Source organism: Apostichopus japonicus, chromosome 2, assembly GCF_037975245.1.
Source record: "Apostichopus japonicus isolate 1M-3 chromosome 2, ASM3797524v1, whole genome shotgun sequence".
Taxonomy (NCBI): domain Eukaryota; kingdom Metazoa; phylum Echinodermata; class Holothuroidea; order Aspidochirotida; family Stichopodidae; genus Apostichopus; species Apostichopus japonicus.
Window position 1 is genome coordinate 32,481,676 of NC_092562.1, and position 26,463 is coordinate 32,508,138.

The window sequence follows — 26,463 nt, forward strand, 5'->3', positions numbered from 1 at the left end:
TCGTGACAATTTAAATTAAAAAAGTTGTCAGTATTTTGAATCCTCTAATGCGAATTTTTTATAGCCAGACAAGCAAAAATACTAAAATTTTCCGGGGCCTTTGCCCCTGGACCCCACACAAGGGGTTCCACCCCTTGACCCCACCGGGGCCCTAAGGCGGGCCCCTGGACCCCCCGCCATTATGCTCGCACGCAACAGGGGTTGGTGGGAATTCGGCAGTTGACAACAAGGAAAAATTATCGTATAATTATCGAAATATCACGATAATCTTTGAACTATTTATCGTGACGTTAAAAAGCAAATATCGCCCAACCCTAGTGGGGTGGGTGTATTACCATTACATTTCTGGAAAATTTTGTCGAGTAGCCTACACATGTCATTATCATACCGGGGTTGAGCTATACAACAGCTTGAAGGTTCTCTGCTTGAAACAATGCAATACAATGTGGAGAAATAAACTGAAACTGTATCGCAAATTAGCTTGCATTAAAATTTTCACCGAATAGTTACTTATATCTCTAACCACATTGCAGCCTAACACACTAAGTCAATGGGAAAAATCAAGCCTAAACCATCTGTTTATTCATTGAATTTGTGTCGCAGTTCAGAAATCAACGTTACGGTCGATGTTCTCTCTTTAACATACATGTGTGGCATAGCTTAACTATTGTTTTGATTAAATTCTGGTGTGTCAATATGGGTTTTTTGAAGTTCTTGGGGGCATATATTTAATGCAATGGCTGATTCAGTTTTAATTCATAGTTACGTACCACTCGTTGAACAAGGCTCATAATGTATAGGCCCAGGTAAAGGCTGCTTTTATCGAACTTTCGAGTAGCGGAGTTTCACAATTGTTCATAAGAGACCCAAGAAATTTTATTTGTGAGGTTTGATAACGTGGAAGATTTGCAAGAATTATATAAAGTACTGAATCTCGGACATTTGGTAGTGGCGGAGTTTAGTGTATAATTAAGTCACTTTGCAACATAAACTACCACTCTATTGACTGTCAAAACCGCAAAAGTTAATCCGGTCACTTGGCCAAGTTTGCTCATTGTTTGTGAAGAATAACCAGCCTTGTGTTGTCAGGACACTGTGCTCATTACTCCGGCTGGCAACCAGCTTGTGTGCATTGAACCATGGGACCAATATGCACACGTATAATGAGCAAGGGGTGCGAGATTTCCGCCGGCCCGGAACCGGCGGTTAGATTTGCGAGGCTTCCCTTATTTGGACCCAATTTTTTTGTGGAATCAACTTTTTTTGACCCACAATTTTCCTGACCTGATTTGTTTGGGGGGACTCATTTTTTTTGGACGCGCCAAATTTTTTTACGAAACAAAAAATAAAAGGGCCCAAAGTTTTTTATGACCCAAATAGTGCATGTCCGAAAAAAATTGGTCAACAAAAATTTGAGAGTAAAAAAAATTTGTGTCATCAAAATATTTTGGTCTAAACAAATAAGGGTCTTAAAAAAATTTGGTCCGAAAACATATTGGTCAAAAATATTGGTCAAAAGAACTTCAGAGTAAAAAACAATTGTCGGAACGTAGACACGCCGGAACCCATAAAATATACTGGGTCTACCCCTAATCATTGCATTTTGGGCGAATGTGTATTTAACTACGTTACATGATGCTTAAACACATGTTTGAACAAAATGAAAAATTCAAGTATTACCACATAAATATTCAAAAAATATACTCTTGTTGCATGGTATGGACGATTTGGTGAAACCAAACATGTCTGGACTGGTTTGAAAATTCTACGAGGTTCGTGACCGTATCTAGTATTTTCAGAAAATAAGGTTGCTACCATACAAAACTGTCCGGCCAAAAGCAATTAAATGACTTTATGACATTTAAATAGAAAAAAGCTTCTAACAGAAGTTATGACCTATTTTGTATAATTTTTAATGTGCTTGTCAATACGGGTTGCCATCGGGATCATATCGATTACTGATGCTATGCAAAAGAAACTGCTTATTTGAGCATATCATATGGTGCGGAAAAACATTCTTCAAGCAAACAATTTTCTCGAAAATCTTGCAAAATTCGATCGTGAAAACAATGTTCAAACATACTAAAGTATGCCACCCTATGCATCCCGGACGGTGAAAAAGCTACTGTAGGCCTATATTCAGCGTTACAATGCATATTTACCCTATCGTAACATTTGGGACGATTTGCTACTGCAATTAAAGCCTAGGCTGATATTCTTGCATACAAGAAGTTCAGAACGAATGTTTTGTTGGAATAGAAAATATTTTGCGACCGCTGCTTTTTTTTTTTTTAAAGAAGGGGTTTGTATGAAGGAGTTTGGATGAGTAGGCCTACAGTGTGTTCATTAGGCCTATCGTACTAGTTTTGCGATTATGAAACTTGTATGTCGATTGACACTTAATTTTGGTGACAAACCGAACTTTTTGATCAGAATTTGCAATAAATCTATTGCACATTGAGTTGAATTGATGATTTCATCTACTGCGGGAAGAAGCCTACCCCAATTCTTTCAAATCACGATGAAACGATCGATCGTTCTGCAACGTGATTCACGCTATAACGATAACATAACGATAGTAAACAGTGCCAGTGAAATGATGAACACACTATCACGATATTACGACCACGATGCGATGCACGATATCACGTTAGGTACTTGCTATAGGCGTAATGGAAACGATATCACGATAGACTCCTCGAGTCTCCTCATATTTTGTCACGATACACGATGCCATGGCCGATTTAATCTGGGCGGTACTGTACACAGTCAACACTACAATGGACATCAATACATAGTACCAATAAGGTGTGGGTACACAGTAATGCATAGTAGCAGTAAAGTGTAAGTACACAGTCACCACTACAATGGACATCAATACATAGTAGCAATAAGGTGTGGGTACACAGTAATGCATAGTAGCAGTAAAGTGTAAGTACACAGTCAACATTACAATGGACATCAATACATAGTAGGTACACAGTAAACATGGTCAAAACTACACTGCACCGGATGTTTACTTTAAATAACGGTAATGTGTGATTCATAGAACACTGATATGATTGCAAATAGAGTCATTTATGCAAGGTTGGAGGGGGGGACAGGTTGGAGGGGGGTGGTTACCAGTGAAAGGAGGGGACAATTTATAAAGGGGATTACTAATAATGAGGAAGGATGCTGAATGGGACATGTCAGTTTTAGTTGATTGTAATAATTGTATTTAGGAGCTCTCACCAAATAAACTGAGCCCTTCTTTTGCTCCACTTCCTCCTGCCTTGTAAGCTGATGGATGACTTTCATTTTTGAAAAGCTGAAGGGCTATGTATGTGTCTGCATCAAGAAACATCACGTCATGACTGGAAGAAGAATATTATGTGACATCAAATCCATTAGTATTATCGTTAATAGTGTTATTAATGTGGTAAGCTTTTGCATTGAATACTCTATTTACAGTACATGAAGAACATATTGTGAACAACTGTGTTTGTTGCATTTAATTAGATCATGAATAACAATTACACAAAACTAGGTAAAGTTTGCAATCATGGGTCCATACACTTTTTTATTGAAATTTATATTTAGCACTTTTCTCAGGGCGGTATTTATCAAATTATGTTTTGGAAGGGTGATTTTTCAAATAAGCAATACACTTAGAACTAACTTTTGCACCAGGTAGTAAATTCAGATCGGAAGATATCAGAGATAGTCCTGTACTATACAATGAGTGCTAGCCAAGTCATCCTCAAAGATGTAATCAGCAAAGAACTTTGTTTAGGTATACCTAATTTCACTGCACACATACCTGTTTGTTATGAAATAATAAGAATAGATAAGCTTTAAAGCAACTAGGGCATGAATCAAATTCATTAACATTTAAATGTGCACACTTTTCTGTCTCACAAAAGGTCCAATTGATGAACATTGGCAGGGATGCCTTTAAAAATTACTTATTAAATTGAAAAATTGTCATGTAACCATGTCAGGTGGAAAATTCCCCCCCCCCCCCAAATTCTTTCATGAATTTTTCTTCTTGAATGTTTCATGTCAACAAACCTAACACTATCCTATAATATATATGCCACAATATATCTGCCACAATATTTGCCACAATAAATAGTCAATATATCTTTATAGAAAAATATATATATTTTACAGTTTTCAAGGTGAAAAAAAAAGAACCAGTGAGCAATGGCAATATTTGATTTAAATGATATGTTCACTACCAGGTTTTCAAATAAAAGTATTAAAATATTCTGTCAAATATATGAACAAACACTGCAAAAGAAAGTTTCCCATAATATATATATCACATGCTACAAGTAATAATAATGATAATTATAATAATCAGCAGTTATATTTACGATGCTTAAGCGACCACAAATGTGGGAGAAATCTGCAAGGGCTGATGGATTACAACTTACACGTAGGGTGGCTTCAAATTCAACATTTTAACTCAAATTTGGAATCTTTCAATTTAGAAAGTCATTTCAGATGGGATAACCATAGATTTCTCTTGGAAACCCACCTTACTATGACCCGGCCAGGTATCGAACCCAGAACCTCCCGATTGCTAAGCCTCATTGCTTCAAATGCCACCGCCTTTATCCACAATACTGAGTGAACCACTATACACAGCTAACTCCCATTATGATTGGATGTAAAAAATCACCTATGATACTATTTAAGCTTGCTTCAAATTTAACACACAAATCAAAAGTCGCCAAAGACAATAAACATACCCGCGTGTTTACAAAATACATCAAATTCATTGCAACTATTTTGCATTTGTCCGTTTAGGTTACTGACTATGAAAAACCAACAAATCTTGGGGGCAATTGTATCTACCTTGGACAGTAAATGAGCAATAAATGTGCAAATATTATGTAGGATTTATTTTAAAATGAATTTCAAGCATTTGTTAATTACATTTTCAGGAAATACAAAGAAATCAAGCACATGCAATCGAGGCCTTGAATAAAGTTCAATCATATTTAAGCACTTTCCAGATTTGTATCACATGTAAGAACCCTTTAAATATGCAAATTTCATTTTCATAAGAGGTAGACAACTAGTATGACCCATTACTTGCAATTGATTGGACCGGAAGAGTACATCATAAACATAGAATTTAAACCAGGCAAGTTATAATTGTTACTAAATATCACTTTGATAACATGTTAACTGCAACTCCTTTTGAGTTTGCTCTCAAAAGTCAGCCAGTCTTGAGTACCAGGAAGAACATTTTATATGAAGTGAGTGAAATAACTAACTGTTAGCTACAGCAAGATCAATCCAATTGATGACATGGCAAACTTTGTCCAAACAAGCATGGGCTATCATCAATCAACAGTAAAAATGACAGTGCCTTATGGCTACAGTTCTCAACCATTTCTTTCCCTCAAAATTCTCATCGTAACTCCAGCCACTACACAGGTTGTCCTACTTATAATGCTGATTTCTCCAGTGTCTCAAAAATCTATATAGGCTCATTGATGCCTTATAACCTGGTATTTCCAGGTATGATTGTATTCCAATTAAGATAAGTTTGCTGTGCATCTGATAGGACCTGTAATTGTCCTTATCTTTAATAATACCCACTAGCTGGTACCCAGATGCTCTTAAGGTATTTATGGCAGCTTACCTGATGGCAGCTTACCTGATAACAACACTGGCCTATAAAACTACTCACAGGTTTCAACAAACATGTAGAGAGTGTAATTGACAAATGCGTACTTTATACCGTAAAGAACACAGACTTTGTTCTGGTTATCATTTTGGTTTTATGGATGGTCACTCGATATCTCATGCTTTGTAAGAGGCTGTAAACAATATATGTGTACACATCTTGACAAAATTTAGCACCAATGTCCTAGGTCTTTATCTGAATCTCAAAAAAGCTTATGACACCTTTAATCATCCTATCCTCTTAAATTAATTGTCCCTCAATGTCTCTACAGGGGTCCCTCCAGTTTGTTTCGAGACTGCTTCTTTTTCTCATATATGTTAAAGATGTTCACAATGCAGTTCCTAAAGCATCCATACACTTAATTGCTGATGACACAAATGTTCTCATTCACAATAAGTCCTCTTCCAATTCAAATAATAAAGTTTTAGCCACAATAACTGATTCAAGAATTGGTTCGATTCCAATCAACTTTACCTATGGTCAATTCCATGATAAGGTCAACATCATACCAAAAAATTTAAAATCATTGTACATTAAAATTGTATGTTTCCAATAAATAGAATACTTGTAGTTACTAGACACCGAAAAATCATTTGTTTGATTATGGGGTCGGTAATAACAAATGGTTCCCGTAGTAACTAAATTATGAAAAATACGATGAAATTACATTTTGTGCAGATTTGTACATAGTAATCATAGATATCATAAGTTTTTTGGACTAATTATATTTGCTATAGCATAGTGCTCACTTAAAAGCTTCAATTTTTTTCGACATCAAGGCATTAGACAACAGTGGTGAATTGAAAACACCCTCGATTTACTGTCACGCGAGTCACAAAATTCACTGTTTTTGTTTTTTTCTCTTTGCATGCACAATAGTATTACTCCAAATAATGAATATCAAGTCTTCACATAGATACCAAAAGGATTACTGAACTTTCCTTTTCAGAAGATGTTCAAATTTTGCAGAAAATCACCCTTTACGAATGTCACGTCACGCGAGTCACGTCAATTCAAGATAGTGTTTCTACCTATTTACTGTGTGAAAATTACAGGGATGTTATAGTTTGATGAATGAATCACTGATTAAAGATATCATATGCATTCCCCTTTAATTAGGCAACTTGAATAATATGGGCACTCATAATGAAACTAATTATAATAATTTCATTTGAAATATCAGAATTTAAATTCATGAATATTTATTTGCAATATAATGCCTATTTTATCACCACATTTGAAAAGTTAGCATGTGTCATTGATATTTTAGTAATATACAAAAACATAATCTATATTAGTATCTGGCAATGTGCTATGACTTTGACAACCTTAAGGTTCAATCATTCCCAAAATCCTATGAGCGAATGTATCTTCTCAAATATTACACTTTTGGTTTATTCAGATATGACAAATGAGAATGGTAATTTGAATCACATTCTGATAGATGTTTCTTCTATAACTTTCAAATGAGTGACTTCAACATACTAAATATTGTTATAAATATTAATTGACAAGATATATTGCCTGAACCACTGTACTACCCATACAGTATATTACCTACTGTCTGCAGTCATGAGGGTAACTCGGGGACATTAATATCATCTGGACATTCCCAAGGGAAGTACCTTTTGGACACTTTCTAGACCAATGAATGTTATATTTCACTATGCAAGATCTATACCTTTGATTCACTACTGCATTTGGTCTAGAACTATCCGAAAAGTGAACTTGTCACGCGAGTCACATTTTCTTGTCACGCGAGTCACAATACATCTTCATCGTTATTTTCATTCGTTACAACATTTTTTCAAAGTTGCATAGCAATTGAGGTAGAGGTGTTTTTCAACTTCGGTATGATTATAAAAAGTTATTGGAGACATTTTAATAAGACATAAGAAAAAATTGAACATTTCTGTGTGCATTCTGATTTTTGCTAATAGTAACTGTCACGTGAGTCACGTTTAGTTTTTCACCAATTTCACCCCCAATACTTGAGGTATAAATATTTTTTCTCTACTGTTGTAAGCATTAAGGCATACCGTCACTGACTACATGAATGCTTTTCTCCCAGGTAATTTCTTTATTTGTTTAATGATATCAAATAGAGAGGAATTTTAGTAAAAATGTCACGCGAGTCTCCACAGAATTGACCATATAACTCCATGCTACTAATCAGAGCATACTATGAATATACACTGCTTATTGTAAAATATATGCATTACTACACCATGGGGAAACAAATACATAAATACTGTAACAATATGCTTCAACTGCATTATCTAGTCTCAATGGTCCATCACTGAATTAAACTATTCAGCCCAATATTACAACCAATAGCAATCGCATTCTTCACTTCTTGTCACAACACAAAACACAGTACACTCCTACTTACTAACTACTGCTCCAATCTCTGGCAAGGTTTCACTGCAAGTGACAAAAAACCTCAATAATTTTCAAAGACGTAGGAGGCGGGGGGGGGGGCTGCAGCCCCCCCAACCAATTATTTTTGTGAAAATTCGGGCAATATGCTGAGAATTTTTTGGGCACCTACTGGAAGAATAATAATTTGCAGTGTGTTTTTAAAAAAAATTTTGTGAAAATTCGGCAATATGCTGAGAATTTTTCGGGCATCTACTGAAAGAATAATAATTTGCAATGTGTTTTTCATTTTTTTGGTGAAAATTCGGGCAATATGCTGAGAATTTTTCGAGCACCTACTGAAAGAAGAATAATTTGCAATGTGCTTTTCAATTTTTTGGGTGAAAATTCGGGCAATATGCTGAGAATTTTTTTCGGGCACCTACTGAAAGAATAATAATTTGCAATGTGTTTTTCAATTTTTTGGTGAAAATTCGGGCAATATGCTGAGAATTTTTCGAGCACCTACTGAAAGAAGAAGAATTTGCAATGTGTTTTTCAATTTTTTTGGTGAAAATTTATACCAGTGGCCGAGCGTCCATAAAGTCAGAGGGGGCGGATGCCCCCCCCTGACGGACTCAAATGGACTGCTGGCGCCCTTTTCAGCTTTTTACCACTTTCTACTTATTGCAATTATTGACTTTTTTATTGCGTTCTCAAATACCTATTGACATTTTTCACATTTTGTTGGTGCAATTTTCTGACAAATGGCGATGACACCTATTTATTCTTCGTTTATCTGCAAATTAGCTAGGCCCGGAAAGGGTCATTTCCGGCGATCTAGGCAGTATCTTTACTCAAAAAATTTTTGTACGCTCCGCGCCAACCGGTGGTGGCGCTCCGCTTAGATAGTGTCGAAAGCGCCCCTACAGACCATTCTCTACCCCCTGACCAATACCCCTAGCTCCGCCACTGGCACCTACTGAAAGGAGAAGAATTTGCAATGTGTTTTTCAATAGTTAAACTTATATTATTATCATTATTGTTGTAATGACTTCCCCAATAATTATAATCAATATGGAAGGGTAATAACACGAAAAAAGATTTTATGTTGTTGGCATGTGATGTAATAAGCAATGAATGCCTATATGATATGCACATTAACATGTGGAACGTGTGCGGAGCACGCGAAAAATTTTGGTTATATTTTTCGGGCAAGTCATTACAGCCCCCCCAAATCAAATGAGGCTCCTACGCCTATGATAATTTTATACCATTTCCTTTGAAACTTAAATGCCACCTTATGGTAGTGCTTAGATTCCATTACAACAGATAATATTTCCTCTCCTGTATTTGCCTTTTCCTTCCCTTTGACCTTGTTTATAGATATTGATACAGTTTTATATTTATATTTCTACATTGTAAAGGTCAGCAGAGTTGCTCAACATTTATGTTTTTCTACTGTCCTATATATGTCATATTCTATTCTCCACACTTTTATTATATTGTCTGTTTAACTTTTATATGAGAAACAAATTTGAACATGAACCGAACATGATAGTAACTTGGGTATGTGGTGAAACTCACAGAGAGAAGGTTCTCAGAAAGAGTATTGGAATATCAGAGTCAGAGCTCTCCAGTTCTATGCCGACCCTCTTCTTCTCAAGGAATTTTAGAAGCCCTCCTAGAGCTCGCACCTGAAAGAAGAAGAATGAGAAATACAACAGAAAATCTAGTGATTACTTGCCATCTTACATACAAGACGTTTAACATAAAATAGGCACAATAGGTTTTTACAAGGTTTTCAGGCTTTGACCTTTGTTGATTTGATATGACCTGATATGACCTTTGTGTAGAGAGAGGGACATAGGCAAGAAAGACACCAAGGCCTCAACTAGATGATTCGCATCTATATTGCAACCATGGAAACTACAATACATAAATATACATTTAAATTCTCAATTGAATTTACAAAAATTTATCACCTAAAGAATAAAAAAATCGCAAGCAGTAAAATATATTCAAAGTATCACATAAAGACTAGAAAATACTATATGCAAACCTCAAAGACATAACTCAAATAATTTATACAGTTACAGTTGTACATTTAATACTCTGTTAACCATAATAGTTAAAACGTACCTCTTTGGTAAATCTCTTAATCTTCACGCGTACTACACTAATAATACAAGTTAACTTTATTACAAATGTGCAGGCTGCCACACCCTGCCATATACAGAACAAAAATAAATAGTTGAGGCAATGCTAATAGTTGGTCATGCCACTGAACCTACGCAAATCAAGAATGCGAATGAGCCTTTGATACTCAAATATACCACTCAATCGAATGATGATGCAACAGAAGGCTTGACCTTACCTACTGAATGTAGATGAGGCACTTTCTAATAGGGCAATAAGAAACTATGTATACACTCTCTTTACATGATCTTTGAACTCTACCACAGCAACAGAGCTCCTGTACTCCATACATTGGACCAAAGTGCCAAATATGATGTTTATTCAAACTTTGCTTTTGCAGAAATTGTGTTGGCAAAGGTTTCAGAGTTTGACTTGTCGTGACCTCAAATAAATTAATCTCCACAAAAACAGGACTCTTGCAATCACTAAGATGGTTTCACATACCAAGTAAGAAGTTCATCCGAGACTTACTGTTTACAAGGTTTATAGAATAATTTCTGTTGACCTAAAATTTCCTTTTAGCATCACAGAGGGTTCTTCTCCTCACTAAGGTGCATCCACATACCAGTGTGAGGTCAAACCACCATGCACTTTTTTTTTTTTTTAACATGCTTACAAGCCTGAGCATCCTGCACACATGTACCCACACACATGTACCCACACTGGCCAACATGACTGCATGGCAAGTAAATCAAACACCACACGCAGTACTACAGTACCAATATGTGGTTTATGGTAAATGAACATGTACTCACACACATGTACAAACACTGGCCAACTTGACTGCATGGCAAGTAAATCAAACACCACACGCAGTACTACCAATATGTGGTTTATGGTAAATGAACATGTACTCACACACATGTACAAACACTGGCCAACTTGACTGCATGGCAAGTAAATCAAACACCACACGCAGTACTACCAATATGTGGTTTATGGTAAATGAACATGTACTCACACACATGTACAAACACAGGCCAACTTGACTGCATGGCAAGTAAATCAAACACCACACGCAGTACTACAGTACCAATATGTGGTTTATGGTAAATGAACATGTACTCACACACATGTACAAACACTGGCCAACTTGACTGCATGGCAAGTAAATCAAACACCACACGCAGTACTACCAATATTGGGTTTATGGTAAATGGTAAATGAACATGTACTCACACACATGTACAAACACTGGCCAACTTGACTGCATGGCAAGTAAATCAAACACCACACGCAGTACTACCAATATGTGGTTTATGGTAATGAACCTAACTTACCAAGCAGCAACAGTCAAATGGAATTGTTGAGGACAGGAATATAGTTCTATCTGCTTCAGTATAATGACTAGGAATTGTTGGCAGATGTATGGACATCACCCTGCGTTTGCAAACCTCCAGAGCTGTAGAAATTGATAAAGTTTTATTTGTATCACAAGCCGTCCCTAGCATACTGTACTTTTTAGAATTCTATCCCATGGTCCTTCAAACTGTGCATACCAGTACATTCATTCAAAGGCTACATTTCATACCTGACTTTAGAAAAAATTGAGATTGACATCAAATTTATAAACAGAAATTGGTTGGCAAAATGAGTTTTTTAAGACATAAGTCAGCTAAATATTATATAGAAAAAGAAAATCATGTTCAGCTGAATTGAAGTGATGACAAAATTCACTCTGCTGTTGCCAGATGCCACCAGACCACCAAATTTGAAAACTCATATCTACGACATACAAAATGCTATGTGGATTGAGAAAATATCCAGCAAGTTCATTAAGCAAATTACCTTCAACCACCGAAATATCCTTTTCACAGATCCCATTACTAAAAGCAATATTCCTGTGGCAGATTAACTAGGAGGGATAATTTGTGACAGATCTGTGGCAGTAATCCAATCACTAAGGGGAATATTTCGGTGGCAGATTAACTGAACCTATCACAATGGTGGACATTCCAGAAGCAGATTAATTGAACCTATGACTTACAGGAATATTTTGGTGGTGGTTAACTGAGGCTATCACTAGGAGGGATATTTGGGAGATAAACTTAACCTATCAGTAAGGAGCAATATTTTGATGACAGATATGTGACATTTTACACAAACAGTTTACATACTGAAGCTTGGAGAGACAGGGTTATCAGAGTATGGATGTAATGGGAGCTTAGAAAGACAGGCTTAACGAGTATAGTGGGTTCCATAGGGATGTAATGGTAGCCTGGAGAGACAGGGTTATCAGAGTATGGTGGCTTCCATAGGGATGTAATAGAAGCTTGGAGAGACAGGGGTACCAGAGTATGGTGGCTTCCAAGGGATGTAATGGTAGCCTGGAGAGACAGGGTTATCAGAGTAATATGGGTTCCAAGGGATGTAATGGTAGCTTGGAGAGACAGGGGTAGTAGAGTATGGTCGCTTCCAAGGGATGTAATGGTAGCCTAGAGAGACAGGGTTATCAGAGAATGGTGGCTTCCAAGGGATGTAATGGTAGCTTGGAGAGACAGGGTTATCAGAGTATGGTGGCTTCCAAGGGATGTAATGGTAGCCTGGAGAGACAGGGTTATCAGAGTAATATGGGTTCCAAGGGGTGTAATGGAAGCTTGGAGAGACAGGGGTAGCAGAGTATGGTGGCTTCCAAGGGATGTAATGGTAGCCTGGAGAGACAGGGTTATCAGAGTAATATGGGTTCCAAGGGATGTAATGGAAGCTTGGAGAGACAGGGGTAGCAGAGTACGGTGGCTTCCAAGGGATGTAATGGTAGCTTGGAGAGACAGGGTTATCAGAGTATGGTGGCTTCCAAGGGATGTAATGGTAGCCTGGAGAGACAGGGTTATCAGAGTCATATGGGTTCCAAGGGATGTAATGGAAGCTTGGAGAGACAGGTTTATCAGAGTATGGTGGCTTCCAAGGGATGTAATGGTAGCCTGGAGAGACAGGGTTATCAGAGTAATATGGGTTCCAAGGGATGTAATGGAAGCTTGGAAAGACAGGTTTATTAGAGTATGGTGGCTTCCAAGGGATGTAATGGTAGCCTGGAGAGACAGGGTTATCAGAGTAATATGGGTTCCAAGGGATGTAATGGTAGCCTGGAGAGACAGGGTTATCAGAGTAATATGGGTTCCAAGGGATGTAATGGAAGCTTGGAGAGACAGGGGTAGCAGAGTATGGTGGCTTCCAAGGGATGTAATGGTAGCCTGGAGAGACAGGATTATCAGAGTAATATTGGTTCCAAGGGATGTAATGGAAGCTTGGAGAGACAGGGGTAGCAGAGTATGGTGGCTTCCAAGGGATGTAATGGTAGCTTGAAGAGACAGGGTTATCAGAGTATGGATGTAATGGTAGCTTGAAGAGACAGGGTTATCAGAGTATGGATGTAATGGTAGCTTGAAGAGACAGGGTTATCAGAGTATGGATGTAATGGTAGCTTGAAGAGACAGGGTTATCAGAGTATGGATGTAATGGTAGCTTGAAGAGACAGGGTTATAAGAGTATGGATGTAATGGTAGCTTGAAGAGACAGGGTTATCAGAGTATGGATGTAATGGTAGCTTGAAGAGACAGGGTTATCAGAGTATGGATGTAATGGAAGCTTGGAGAGACAGGGTTATCAGAGTATGAGTCAGATTTGAGAGTGGCCAGGCAGTCAGGTCAAGGGATCCAATATTAGGGTGGAAAGTTCTTCTTCTGGCTAGTGTTAGCAGGTGAGGCGAGTCCGGAAGGCTATGTGGGGTGTCGCAGAGAAGACTCAAGAGGAGTATAAAGCATGGAAAAGCATGGTCTCCTTGGCAACCTGGTAGCTATAAAAAGTGGTTTGGTCCTAGAAATTTTGTACTTTCAGTTGGACCCTGTGAATTAGGCATTATGGAAGGAAAGCACATGCCTGCATCCCATTCCAAGATATGAACAGGGCATCAGTTGCCCATGCCTGTGGGAGGTATCATCTCATAAAGAAGGTTGGACATCTAGTATTGCTGGCTGAGGCAAGAGGTCAATGTTTGGGCGGCAGAAGATATTAAACAGGGAACAGGTTTGTAGGTAGAGGGACCACTTGCGCAGATTCAGGTTCTCCTGGAGCGTGCATCCATCAGATGATTGTTCTTCACCACAATGTGCAAGCTCTGCCACTCTGGACAACGGCAACAGTGTAGGAAATGCATTGCAGAACCGTGCCAATCTGGTACCTCCATGTCTGTTGATGTACGTCACTACCATTGTATTGTCCGTGAAGGCTGTAACTGGTCCCCAAGCCTGTCTGTGACTCCCAAAGGCTCCCCAGCCCGTCAATGAGGGTTATAGACATCAATGGTCTTTCTGGTGAGTGTCTTTCAAGGGACAAATTCTTGTGGACTGACCACCATTGCAGGTGACAGAGGAGCTAACAGGAGAGAGGTACCTGCAAGTCCAGACTGGACTTGTCTGGTTTTTAGAACTTCAGCAGGTGAATCTGAATTGGTCTCATTCGCAGCATGCAGAATTGAACAATCTCTACTACACTGGCCATAAGACCCAAATGTCATATCTGCGATCTCATTGTTAGTGACTGGCTGAAGAGTATCTGTCACCTAAGCTGACTGGGAACTCTCTTCGGAGAGCTGTCCCATATTTCCTCTGACGACCTATCCTAAGTGTGTCAGGTCTGATGTAAGGGTCATATTCATGACAGCATCTTGATAGACTCACCTAACAGCAGCCAGTTGTTTAGGTATGCAAGCAGGAGGACACCTCTGTAGATAAGTTCTGCCACTAATGTTCCAACGACCTGAGTGAATACCCTCAGAGAAGTAGCAGGGCTGAAGGGGACTGTGATGAATTTGAAGTCCACTCCCTTGTAACTGAATGTCAGGAAGCATTGATGTAGTTAAGCATCTGTCAGATCCACTCTCAATGCCCACATGCACTTTTTGAAGGATTGTATAATGATGGAGAATCTCCACCTGAAAACATTTTGGTCTTACAAATGATTTGTTGAGCAAGTTGAGGATTGATCTCCCCAGTCATGTCTTTTGGGTGTGGGAAGACGACTGGAAAAGTGGTCCCTCCTCTCCCATTGTCTCACTACCACACTACCATACCTGGCTGGACATGTATCCAGGGCATGGCCTCATTCTGGGTCGTTGAGTACAGGGGTGGTCCTCTTCCCTCCACCTTCTGGAGGTGTTGAGGTGAACTCTATGAAGACCCTGTACACAGGAATCTGAAACCATCTCTGTCCAAAACGATAGACAAAGCTTAATGTAAATGCAAATTTCATAGATCTTAAAAATGGCCAGAACTAATACCTTGCTCCATCCCAGCCTGTCGATCAGTGGAAATTTGAAGAGCTGTCTCAATGTATCATTATGGTTATGTTTCGCTGGAAAAGCGGTCCACCTTGTTTTGTATGGCCTCCAACCTATCAAAACATACTTGGTCGTCAAAGTCAACACGCTTCTTGAAGATGCTGATGGCTTTGGTAACTAATGCTGGCAGAAGGTCTGTTGGTAAAACATCTAATTCATCATCCTTTCGTCCTCAATATCTTCTACTAGGGATAAATTTGAGCTTGAGGTGCCTATCTCCGCACTCTGACCGGGTCTCAGAAGCCTTAAAGTTGTGGGCATCTGGATCAGCTGAATTGATAACCACATTTCTTTGAATGGTCAGAGGGGCTTGACTCTTCGTCTCCATGTTGTGGGAGGGGTGCATTTGATAGAGCCAGTACTGAATTAGTAAGTGGATGGTGCTTGGATAGTTGATGGACCAGCAGTTGAACATGCCTGACAGTTGCAACAGCATTGACGAGAGGGGTCACTTAAAGGCTTTACCGAGAGGAACTTCCCCTTTCTTGGTCTATAGCCTCTGTCGGGTCTGTATCCATTGTCTGAGTCTTGAGATGACTTATCCTGGATGGGAGACGGACTGGGAAACCTGCTGTACTTCAGACCCTTGTTCTTGAAGGTGATCGATCCAAGCACTTCCCCCAATCTCTAACAAGATTAAGGCCAATAAAACAACCTCCCCTCCCCGCTGTGGAACCTATCACGCTTTAGTAAAATACCAAAATTATAGAAAAAACTTCCATGCTGCAATGATTAGAGGGATACAACATGATACAACTCTAATAATAGCTTTTAGTGTCCAGTTCATACTACTAGAATCAACAGTCCCAAAATGTGCAATTCTAAAAGCCAGCTTTGTGTCCCTTTACTCAAAGTAAGTAACTTTAAGTCCACACTGGATTAGTGTGAAAATTTGTGGAAAGCTGGTTAAGCTGTTGAAATATGAAGATATTCATGTCTGCAATTAGAAAGTATTGTGAAACTACTATGTGAAACAGGGAAAAGTGGGAATTTCAGTATGTTAAGTGGTTCATATCAGCAGTCTATTATCTTTAGTTACACTTACATCCATATGAAGAGGATCAAGAACCCTTTCTGGTTAGCAGGAAGCAGCACAAACATCTGTAAAATATCACTAATGGTGCCACTAATCATTAAACAAGTCTGACCATGTTTGTATGTAAAGTCAACTTCCACATAATGCACAAGGAATACAGTACATTGGTATTTACACCAGGTTTTTCATATCTAGTGTGTAAATTTGTTTTAATTAGGAAACAAGCACTTAGCAAAGTATTTTCTTCCTGAACAACCAAACCAATACGATACAACTCTTTTGGGGTAAGTGACATGTCTAACCACCCTAGTTCAAAATTCCCATAATATTAACTCTATAATTCAGAAGCACTTGAGACTTCAAGACTGTTCTGTGGCAATAGAACAACCTCTCCATAGTCATCCCTTGTTAATTGTCAAATTGGTGTAATAATTTCAAGTACAGGAAGTGTAGCATCCAATCAAACTGTTATTGTAAGAAGCAAATTATCCAATTGTTATTAAAACAAGAACCAATGGACACTACATAATACCCATCAGTCTGCTGAGCTGTCTACATATGTATGTATGAATTATAGCTCTCTATTTCCTTACACTAAGCAAGGGAAACTGTAAAGTGACGGGCACTGTAGATCATTTCAATTTCCAGGCTAGATAGAGAATTTGATACATAAATCTGTCAGTGGGTTGGTGTCTCCTGGCACAAGTTTTCCCCAACATTGATTTACCAACTGCCATACTTGATAACCAATTGTCATACCAGGGAGTTGTTATGGAACAACTCCCTGGTCATACTTACAAAACTCTGTACTTGGAAGGTAGTCCACACTGACCATATCTCCATTAAGTCCACACAAAGATGGCAATTTATCTGAAAAAAGGCAAGTTTGTTGATACCATTGCAATAAAATTTGGTTGGTTTGGTATGGTTCTCATAAAAAGCAACCAAATTCATCATCAAATAAACTTCCATCTTCTAAAAATACAAGACTTCTTCTGCTCAATATGATACATCCACATGTGTATTGAGATCTGTCAGAGATTTCCTACTTGACATATTGTGTTGGCAAGTTTGCCACATTTTGACCTCTGGTGACCTCAAATGGCCTTTGACCTAAAAAACAATAAGCTTTTCTACACAATATGGGACATTAGTGTACTAAGTAATGTTGTACCGATATCACCAATATCTGTTTTGGCTGATATGTGATAATCCAATCCCGATATCAGCCCAATACCGATATTTTCGTTTGCACAACTCACAACAGTAACCACTTGTATAACTCTCATTTGCAGAATCCCTTGGTTAAATTAACAAACATATGTCTGCACTCTATAACACTAGTGTTAACCTCTTTTAAAATGAAGGATCATATTCCCCACCAAGTTGATATGCATGAAACTGTGTACTTTTTAAGGAATAATTCAGGCCAGATTTTGAAAAAGATCCGGTCGGATTTTGAAAAATATCCGGCCAGAACCGGAACCGGATATTTGCTCACTATCCGGTCGGACCGGATATCCGGTGCATCCCTAGTGTACTATCATTTTTTGAAGGGGGGGGGGGGGAACACAAGCCTTTCCTTCCTTTCACTTCTGTTGTATGATTCGTTCAGTACTCTGTTTGACCAACATTGTTCAACACTTTAATAGCTGCAAGTCTTATGAAAACTGTCGTTAAATGGAGCCACAAATTTCCTAGCAAAACTGTTAAATGACATAGTGCTAGCATTGCGGGATCCCGGTAGTCAAGTGAATCCCAGCATCCCGATCCCAGTATTGACTAGTCTCGATCACAGTGCAATGTATAAATACTACTGGGAGTGGGAAAACAACAAGTTATTACATTCGTTTGGTATCAATCTTGGGAATCCCGGACATATATAAATAACTATGTGTTGCTATTTGAAATAAAGAAAACACATTATTTATGGTGTCTGTGTTCTTACTTAGAATAGCATACTTACAAATTTACGTACTGGCATAGACCTACCATCTAACGAATCAACTTTTCATGTGTTAAATTGGACCTGGGCTACACCAAATATCTAATGTTACTTGGGCTTAGCATGTTGTGGGACCTCAAAGTTATTCTGAAATTTTAGTAACTTATTCTTCCTACGATGCTTATGAAGGTTCCCCATGTATAAAATCTTACCACATGTATGTATTTCCCCTCATTTTGATATAATAATTATAACAATTGAATACATTTTGAGCCAAAACCGCAGGGAGTATATCAAGCTTAAATCCATCTTCCCTAGGGACTGTTTATTATAGCCTAGGGTACAGTACAGGTACTTGAGAGTTGATGCTATAATGGAATGGATTCATCTATTATTGCAGAGGGTTCCAAGATGTCATTTATTCCAAGTATGAGTATGAATGAAGGATGGTGCGGGGTGCTTTTTTCCAAGGTTTGTGCTTTTCTTTTTGAAAGTGTATGTTAAAACATAAAGGCCCAAACATAGCGAGTTATTTTGGAACTGTCTTTATTGAAAACCGTGCGTGTAAGAGTATGTAGTTAGCCTAGGCAATGTCATTTAATGAATGAAATTGACGGTCTCGTAATTAAGTGCTTTGAACCACAGATGAAATGTTGAGGAAAATCCCGGTAGTTGTTAGGATACCAGGACTCATGTTGCAACACTACCGGTCATGTGAAATTTGCACTACCGCACAATGCTACATCGTGCGATGAATAATACTGACTACATGTAGACAAGACTTTAGCCTATCCAGGCTTTTCGACCCCTAGTGTTTAACAGAACCAAAACGAAAACATTTTCTTCAATTTATATAATATCCATTACAAATTATATCCTATCATTAGCCAGCTAAACTAACAACTAAGCCTATCCAAAAATAGCATGTGCTTCATGTTTGAAACATTTTGTAAACCAACCGGCAGCAAATTGTGATACGCAAACTTGGTTCTCAAAATAAAATCTTATCATCAGTCACTGATGCTTTAACATACTGCATCCATGATACTCTTTGCAGCTTTTTAAAAGACTAAATTTTTTAAATGATTTAGTCGGGGGTTCCACATGTTATAACTTATATTCTATAACTTATATTTAACTTATATTCTCAGCGGAACCTCAGAAGTACTTTGCAACTCAGGGTGATACGCTACTACTGTAGATATACATTCAACATTACATGTTACTTCTTACATTGTGTTTGACTGCAGCACATTGTTCATAGGTCTGAATATGCCATGTTTACAACTCTGATTGTGAACATTTTTCTTGGGATTCTTGCTAAGAACATTTGCAAGGGCAAAACAGGTGTCAGCTGGTATGATCAGATTTAATTATGTTGTGTTCACTTGTATTAAACAGCAACCAGACTGATAATGGCACAAGCTTCCCGTTTGAAGATATATTTACAAGGTTTTTTTACAAGTTTAAATCTGGTGACCTCAAATAACCTTTTGCCTCCAGAAAGTATTATTGGCTTTGCCTACTCGGTATGATACATTCACATGAATGTACATGCAAAGTATGAGATGTGTCAGAGATTCCCTTTTTGAGATACTGTGTTTAAAAGGATTTCACTCTGATGAGCTCAGATAGGCTCTGATGAGCTCAGATTCCTCTTAGGAAATGACGAAACCTATTAGAGATATCGTGTTGACAATTCTTTGCTCTTCATTTGACCTATGATGACCTCAAATACCCTTTCACCTCCTTAACAAACAATATTAAATCTCAAGATCAGAAACATTGCTTAGCATCAGTGTCACGAGTATGCTTGACGCAAGTCTAACGACTATCGTGCAGCTGTATAAATTTACTCATGAATATTCATTTGTTGTCTGTTTTGCCCACGAAGTTCAAATTAGTAACATACGACATTCTAGTATATGCTTTGTTTAATTCACCGATTGCTCGACGGGCATCAATGGAATTTGTGCAAGTCTTTGTTTAGATTAATTTGCATAAAATGCAGGTAAAGGGTTGGTATGAATAGGCCGGGTAAGCAGGTCAGGGCGTGGTATTCGTGTTTGGTACAGTATACTTGGTGCAAGGGTGCTGGGTGCACCACAGCAGTTACTTGTGGCAGTTGGACACGATGTCCGTTGGGCGACGTTAGCCCGCAGTACTTCACTATTCTAATATAGTATATGTAGGGGCAACTTCAGTTCCCCGCTGGTGAATTCGTAGCAATATATATATATATATATATATCTTGTCATATATCGTAAAGGACGTACCGAAGCGTGTAAAAGCCGGAAACTGACCGAATTCCGGTTTTTGCCCCTGGTTACGAGGAGTAAATAAAACTCATAGAAAAGACACACGCCATCCGCCTCGAGTATTTACGTTGTCCAGCGAATAGTTCTACCTTACCCGTGACAATCATTACATGTTGATTTATTTAAAAGAATACAGGGGTAGCCTGGGCTGTTCTATGTATTCCTGCTACTTCCCCGACAAAAATACTGTCAAACAATTCTCAATGAATTTAAGATTTTATAAGAGGAAGACTCTGGAAAACTTGCCTATGAGTAATAACTACATAGATTGACAAAGAAGGAAACACAATGAAACATGTTAAAAGTCCTTAAACAGTATTGATCCTTATCTCTCATGATTCAACTTTCACTTGTATAGTACACATGCAAACAGTATCATGAACTGTTAGAATTGATTTCTACTGTCTACGCTTCACATACAGCCTACACGTGTAAATTTGGGTACACAGGAGCAAATTGTATGGAGTTATTCGATACCTCACCAGACACACCAGTAATAAAGTAAGGGTTCTATAAATTTCTAATAACTACCATAATGCAACTTGGATTAGATAAGCTCCACCAAGTTCTGTTGGATAAACCCATTACCTAAATTTTTACAAAACACTTCCATAGAAAGGAATTTCAACCGGAAACTCCTTTTTAGCTGACTGCCCTATACAGTTGTGTTTTCATCAATCAGTTCCACGCCGTTACCCATGAATGCCACATCCTGTGAATTATACTTACCAAAGTCCCTAACAGCTTTCAAGAACCTTTCGTCAGCCTTTGTACTTGTGATCACATGTTTCGGTCTCAGTTGATGACACACTGTTATACAAAAGGAAATAGCACACAATGAAACTCAATATTTACTCTAGCAATATGAATAGGCCTTGTTTGTTACTGGGAAAATCAGATCTAAAAGAGTTAAATTCTCATATAAATTCTCTTAATAGGAAGTTCCAAGACCAGGTAGTGTGTACGGCAAGCGAAACAATTTAAACTTGAAGACATCCTACTTGAACACAAAGTCCTAAAGTTTTGTAAGCCTACTGTATTTGAATGGTTGATGGAGAGACTTCTGTTAGATAATTTGTAAACCTACAGCAGTGCCATGCATGTTGTTAAGTGATGAGTTGTAACCCAAGCAAAATAACATTGCTCTGGGACTGAGTTCTGTTTAAGTGGAGATGACTCTACTTCACTTGGGTAAACTACAATTCCAGTTAAATAAAACACATTTTCCACTAACATGAAATAGCTTTCAACTTAAGTGTAATACAGTTCTATTTAGTATAATTAATTAGAATGGTATTATACTTGAGAGAAATTCAATTTGGATGATGCAAATAGTATTTTATCATATATATATATACCAGTTTTGCCTGAAATTATATCTGCTGTGTTTTTGGATGTGTATGTTTTTTTAAAGTCCCAATGTGTGTTTGCCAAATTTTAACTTCGACCTTTCCAGCTTTACTGCCTTAAAAGCCCAGTGTGAAAATGACACCTTTCTATGCAATTTTCATATTAATATTCATTATTTTTATTGAGTTATCTTCGTTAAACATAACCAGTCTGTAGATTCTACAAACTTCAATCAGAATTTGCAAGCCCCAATCAATTCTCTGTTTTGTTTAGGCCTAGGACTTACTTTCACTTTCGTGGCTATCCTGTACAGGTGTAATTCTCTTGAACAGTATCTTTCTTTTGGTCTTAACGATGTAGCTTGCAAAATTTTGTCATTTCCTTCCATTGCTAGGAATAAACAGGTGTTTCCAGACATTTCCTCCGTGAAATTGGGTAAAAAAAGTGGATGATACGAGTATATGTAGGTTACATTTGTGTAATGAACATGCTGATATGGGCAGTCGCAGTGATTTCACTGTAAATCAATGGCGCCATAAGGGTAACAGAAAATAAATTTCTTTCTTTCGATGGTGACAGCTTTGCTCCATTAAACCCACCTGGTCAGAGTGCATTTAAAATAAGAAATATTGAATCTGCTTTGAAAGTTTGTTTTCCGAAATTCATCAGCAAACTCGTAATGAAACTTCTCATTTGTAGGTGTAAGGACTAACAGTATATTGATGTTTTGTAATAGCTCTTTCCAATCTCCAAAGTTCCCTCTGAGGAAAACTTTCACAAATCTAACTTATTCTATATATGTAAAGATACTTCTATTCCGCTGTGTCTAAAACAAGCTAGGCAAACTGATTAATAAAGGTAAACTATTATTACCAGTGTGTAACTTTTCTGTTTCATGTCACTCATTATGTGCGAGGCCTCCTGGGGTCAAAGAATATCACCTATTAATGAGCACAAATGATAACTGGACCTACTGTATGTGGACAGCAAAAACCCATGGAATCCTGCAAATATTTACTAAAAGAGTGCCAAAATGGTAAAGGAATCACTTGTAACATTTCATAGGGAATATTCAACATTAACATGGTTTTTAAGTGCTAACCATTACTGACTTCAAGTGATCAACAAGACTTATTACTTATCAATTACAAAGTTCATTCATGCTTTACTTTAGGAGATTGTGTGTTTACAAGGTTTTCAAACTTTGACTTTTGTTCACTTCAAATGACCCTTTCACATCCAACTTGTAAAATACTCAATTCAGTGATTTATCTCACTGTTACCAATTAACATTGCTTTCACTCTAGGAAGTTGATCTTGAGGGGAGAATCAGATCCAGATTCTCTCCCCCACCCCAACCCATCCCCGATCCCACCATCCCCTGCTCAAGATAAAGTGCTAAAACCACTTCTGTTGACCCTAACACCACTTTTGTTTACCTTAAAACCCTTCTATTGACCTAAGAAATGAGTACAAAAGGGTTTTTGATACTCACTTCTATAGGGAAATCTAAACACCAAGTGCCAAGTTGATTCAAGCTTTACTTTGTGAGTTCTCATGTCAACCAGGGTTTTCAGACTCTTGTTGAACTCAACATTTGCTAGTTTACTCTAGTATCTACTCTATTATAAAAGTCTCTAAGTATGCTCATCCCAATACATCATCTTATGAGGGTAAACTGAGACATGAACTCACCTTTCTTCAGAATGACAAAGTTTTCTGTTTCCGCAGTATCTTTAAGCATATATATCTCTGCAGTCTGCACGTTGTAGCATGCTGCTCCAAGCTTGCCTCCATTCCAGATAACACTGAGATAAATCTGACAAAGAAACTCAAAGGTTCAAAAACTTCCCTCAAAGCAAGCAGGCTAAATATGAGCTTGGTATCAATGTTAACACTGAATGTAAATTTATCTATTTAATAGGATGGGATCTTGGGAAGAACCTGTACATGAAGAATGCTGAGGAGGCAGAAGAGTTGTTCAAGCTTACGGGAGGATGCATGGCAAATATAAGCAGAGAACAGCAGCAGGCCTGTTTTTGAAGATGAGTGGCTAAGAGGAATTTATTGAAGAACATACGGATTTATCAGCATTTGGTTTTCATGGTGTTTAGCTTCAGGGAGGCAGCTCCACTGCCCACCTATAGCCACTCGATCACTGCAGTTTGCAACATTACACATTTAGTGAGGACAGAACCATTTTGTATCTTGGAGGATTGGGTATCAGAAGGAAAATTAAGTTGAAATATGTTTGGATTTACCCTAACCCTATTCTCCTCCAGTTCTATTGAATTATTAGTGACAACTTTTACATTATCAGTGAACTTTAATATTAACATTGTGTACATTAAATTATCCAAGGTATGGACCATTTTTCTCCTTGACAAGTTGATGGATTTTAGGCCTAGAATTTCACAATTTTTGAGACTAGCTCAAACATGCCAGTGCACTTGAAAAACTAGTAGTTAAATCAAATTCTGACTACAGGTAGCACTTCCCATTAATTAATAAAAAAGCAACATGTGCCTTTACTGACAGAGAAATACCAATTCTTACGTTTTTTCTGGCAAACGGAGAAATCCACTGGCATTTAGCCAGTGAATGACCTAAATTTGGAGGTCTGATTTTGAGACAAGGTGAACAATGCCAAAACAGACAGGATAGTTGTACTAAGTAGGCAGCTACCTGCTTTAGTACAAGTCTAAAAGCTTTGCAACTGTTATAAACAATGATGCTATACTGTACATCCATAACTTGCCCAGTCTGCTAAACATTTACACCAAATAACTAGACTGTAGTTCAAGCTGCATGCATAACGAGCAAAGGATTTTATTCAAAACAAAGGTGTTTGAGTATGTTTGTATGGAAAACTGTTAAACATGTACCATACGATTCCTACTATAGACCTATTGAATCTAAATGTGTAGTCATCCCCTCTTACTCACCGAATAACACCAACACAATTTTGAAGAGCTGGTGCATGACACATGCTTATTTGATGTTTCCACAGATTCCTGTGCTCTACAATATCTTATGTGCAAGCAAATGCAGCTCAGTTTGCAATTCTGGAATCACCAAATGATGAAGCATAAGGCTCAACTGTGTTTGTTTACAAAAGTGGTTTCTATTTTTTTGTGTTATTAGGGAATTTATATAGAAGTAATAAGTTTGAAGAGAGTTGTGACAGTACTCAAGTATCAAACCAAGTAAAAACTAAATCATTTGTTTCCTGAAGTTACATGGATGGATTTAACCTAATGGAAAGACCTAGGTAAAACTGACATGGACACACCATAGTAAGGATGCACACCTTGAACTCTTTGTTTTAATTTCCTTTTATTAAAAGAAGGAAGGAAATGATTAATAATGAGGTGGAAACGAGCAATTAGAACGTGTCCAATTTCTCTGGTCAAAATAATGATGTCTACCACAGGTTCAAAGAAAGTTCTATGTTTACAAATAATAAGGAGAAGATTGACCAAATAATCAATACTAAGATACACAAACAATTTAGCAAACTGGGTTTTTGAACCATGAAGGTGAAGCAGTAAACTGACTTCATAGGTTCCCTTTCAACCTTGTGAAGACTTACTCTCAGTCATTGCTTTCAAACTTGAATTTTTGAAAATAACTTGGTTATACTTCATGATATTGTTGATGAGCCACCTTATTTCATTCTTGATAGAAACTGGTAGAGCACAGGACTTGTGATCCTGTGGAAAATTGACCAGTTTGAATCCTACCTTAGACAAAGCCTTCTTATTCTTTCAACATTTGTCAAATTGCAACTCACAAATAGCCAAATTTCTTTTGAAATCTCTTCCCTGCCTCATTTAGGGTACCTCTGATGAATTGATCATGTGATCCAACCCCAGTGGTACAATGATAGCAAGGTACCACAGCCTATTATTGGCACCTCTCAGAAAAGAAATAATTACATAGGTAATGTCATTTAATACTGGACAGATCAGTGGGATGAGCAGGACTACTAATTCTGAGGTCACAAGGTTAAATACGCTTCAAAGTTGAACATTTTTCTCCTGGTGTCAAAATTTGAAAGAAACTAAGCTACCTCAATGTCATCTTCTTTATCCTCTTCTGACCTGATTCCATCTTCACCAGAGGTAGGTCTAAGTACTGTATCTTCATCACTGATAAAGTCTAACCTCATACTCTGATCAGGTGTAGTATTCAAGCCCTGGTGAGTCATTAACATTCTGAGGGTTTCAAAGTTTC

General features: G+C 37.8%; 1 protein-coding gene across 9 annotated transcripts in view; it reads right to left on the minus strand.

The window, feature by feature from the left end:
* Positions 1-26,463, minus strand: part of LOC139957612 (mutS protein homolog 5-like) — a 116,993-nt gene that overhangs the window by 86,404 nt on the left and 4,126 nt on the right. For 8 of the 9 annotated variants that reach the window (XM_071955302.1, XM_071955297.1, XM_071955298.1 and 5 more), the window contains exons 2-8: positions 26,300-26,444; positions 23,923-24,046; positions 21,607-21,687; positions 17,413-17,484; positions 11,524-11,645; positions 9,632-9,741; positions 3,235-3,356 (exon numbers count right to left, since the gene is read on the minus strand). In XM_071955302.1, coding sequence (XP_071811403.1) covers positions 3,235-3,356; positions 9,632-9,741; positions 11,524-11,645; positions 17,413-17,484; positions 21,607-21,687; positions 23,923-24,046; positions 26,300-26,443 — 775 coding nt within the window. In that variant the 5' untranslated portion in view covers position 26,444. The remainder of the gene's footprint in view (positions 1-3,234; positions 3,357-9,631; positions 9,742-11,523; positions 11,646-17,412; positions 17,485-21,606; positions 21,688-23,922; positions 24,047-26,299; positions 26,445-26,463) is intronic. The other variant, XM_071955304.1, reaches the window with a different exon arrangement.